Source organism: Terrapene carolina, unplaced genomic scaffold (assembly GCF_002925995.2).
Source record: "Terrapene carolina triunguis isolate 2854851 unplaced genomic scaffold, T_m_triunguis-2.0 Scaffold95, whole genome shotgun sequence".
Classification (NCBI taxonomy): Eukaryota; Metazoa; Chordata; order Testudines; family Emydidae; genus Terrapene; species Terrapene triunguis.
Window position 1 is genome coordinate 23113253 of NW_020664446.1, and position 2533 is coordinate 23115785.

Here is a 2533-nt window from a genome sequence, read left to right on the forward strand (position 1 = left end):
GGAGGAGAGGCTGTGCCCAGGGTAGGTGTGGCAGCCCGTTGGCTGGGTGGAGGTGGAGTGGTGAATGGGCGGTGCTGCCCCCTGCTCCAGCCTGTTTCTGCTATTTGCTCTCTGGTTTGAGGTCGCCTGCAGCCTGAGTCTACCCCAGGCCATTATTTAAATGCCTTTCCCTCGTGCCTGGGAGCTCAGTAGCCCGAGATATCCAGGGCTGATGATCAGTGCTCCAGTCCTTCAAACTCCACCGATCACAGGGGATTATGAACTCTTTTGGGCAGCAGCCCGCAGATCCACAGTCGGCCCCCCTCCAGCATCCCAATGCACAGGATTTACTGGACATGGCGGTGTACTGTGATAACCTAATGTACCCGCAAAACCTGCACCATCATCACCACCCACAGAGGCCATCAGCTCATCCAGCAGGCTATGGGCTGAGCGAATATAGCCCCCCAGCAGCGAACCCCTACCTCTGGATCAATGGACCTGCCATCAACTCGTCTCCTTATCTCTCTGGGACTAATGGGGCTTCTTTCATCCCCTCAGGTTATGGGACCAACCAGAGACAGTTCCTGGCCCCTGCATCAGGCTTTGCAGGAGCAGATCTCAGCTGGTTGTCTCTCTCCAGCCAGCAGGAGTTTTTTAAAATGGTGAGGCCCCCCTACTCCTACTCGGCTCTGATAGCTATGGCCATCCAAAACGCTCCGGAGAAGAAGTTGACCTTGAGTCAGATTTACCAGTACGTGGCCGAAAACTTCCCTTTTTACAAGAAGAGCAAAGCTGGCTGGCAGAACTCCATCAGGCACAACCTGTCCCTCAACGACTGCTTTAAGAAAGTCCCCAGGGATGAAGACGATCCAGGTAAGGAAAAACCCATTCTTCTCCTAAGTGGGAGCACGTTGCATACAGGTACCGTGTAAAGTCACACCCACGCTGGCATTTGCAAATGACCAGCTCCCGGGCCCAGTGTAAAATGCTAGTATTATTTATCAAGGACTAAAATAAAAGCACAGCGCACTGAAGGGGAAGTAGAGACGCTTTTGGATGCTAAACTTTGGGCCTGCCTAACATTAGCACGCTCACTGTAAACGCAAAATACCAGCTTGTGTTGGGGGGTGCGTGGCTTGTTACCCGACTGTTAACCATTGCAAAGGTCGCTGTAGCCATGGGGAAGGGGATTGGCGACTGCATCTCTGGGATTGTAACATAAACTGGGAGCGTGAGCTAAAGGCGCAGGCAGTGTTCTGCTCTCCTGCCCTGTGAAACGATCGGTCAGGCATTGACTAATGGGGCAAAGCCCTTGCCGAGCGGTACCCTCCTCCCCTGAGCCCACGTGCTGTTCATTTATTCATAGGGAAAGGCAATTACTGGACCCTAGACCCGAACTGCGAGAAAATGTTCGACAACGGCAATTTTCGAAGGAAGAGGAAAAGGCGATCGGACGCTCCTGGGTCCAGCGCCCCAGGAGTGCCTGACAAAGCGGAAGACAAGAGCGGCGGTGCCTTGAAGTCTCCAAACGCCTCCAGCCTGATGGGCCTGGGCTCCCCTGCACCGCAGAACTCTCCCGGCTCCGGGAGCGGCCCCAAATCCTCCCCCACGCCAGCGCTCGAACGGAGCCCGTGTTTCTCCAGCTTCGCCTCCAACATGCAGGCCCTTGTCAATGGGAACCATGGCTTCGCCAGGCAGCTCTCGGGAGGGCTGGCGGGCGAGTTTTCACACGGAAGGCAAGATGTGCCTGCTCTGAGTTCGTGCTCCACTCCCAGCAGCGGCACTGTCCAGAACCCCGAACTGAGTCCGCCGGACCACTCGAGAATGAACTACTGTGCCAGCGGCCAGCAAAGCGGGCTCAGCATCCCCCTCATTAACAACTTCAGCGTCAATCATCTGATTTATAGCAGGGACGGGACAGAAGTTTGAATTGACTGTGAAATAACTTCGGTGCAAATCACAGAAGCCATGTTCTGTGCCTAGAAGAAGTTTGTATATACCATGGTACTCAAAACAGTCTCTTGTTAGTTTTGGACACTGTATTATTGTGCCTTAGAACACACACACACACGTATATTAAACGTCTATAGACTGTATTTGATTGAGGTGTCCCCACACCCAGAATCCTATTCAGTAGATTGTTTACAGTATTGATACTATGCATACAGATCTAGACGATTGACCTTAACAAAATGCACTAATACACAAGATAAGAATATTTTTGTATTATATATGATATATATTATATAATGGTTCTGTACAGCTGTTAGAATAAAGTAAATCTTTTTTAAAAATAGAGATGAGAGCACCTAGACTTGACATTCCAGTGTAATGTGTTGCTGATCTATGCAATCTTAGGTAACAAAAAGCTCCCCAATCGTGGTTGGTTTGTTTTTTTAAAATTCTAAAGTAATGCAAAACTATTTTCTTCCTTTCTAAGTTTTATGGAATTATACCATTTTGCCATCTAATACTTAACATTAAAATGGCTTTTCCTTACAGATGACAGTGAGGTTTATTTCTTCTTTCAGGTTTTTCCGTTTAGAAAATA

At 49.7% G+C, this 2533-nt stretch overlaps 1 protein-coding gene across 1 annotated transcript; it reads left to right on the forward strand.

Moving 5' to 3' along the window:
• The first annotated feature begins 257 nt into the window (after positions 1-257).
• Positions 258-1911, forward strand: FOXI2 (forkhead box I2). The gene is made up of 2 exons (XM_024210518.1): positions 258-855; positions 1349-1911. The coding sequence occupies exons 1-2, from the start codon at positions 258-260 to the stop codon at positions 1909-1911; spliced, it is 1161 nt and encodes a 386-aa protein (XP_024066286.1).
• The last annotated feature ends 622 nt before the right edge of the window (positions 1912-2533 follow it).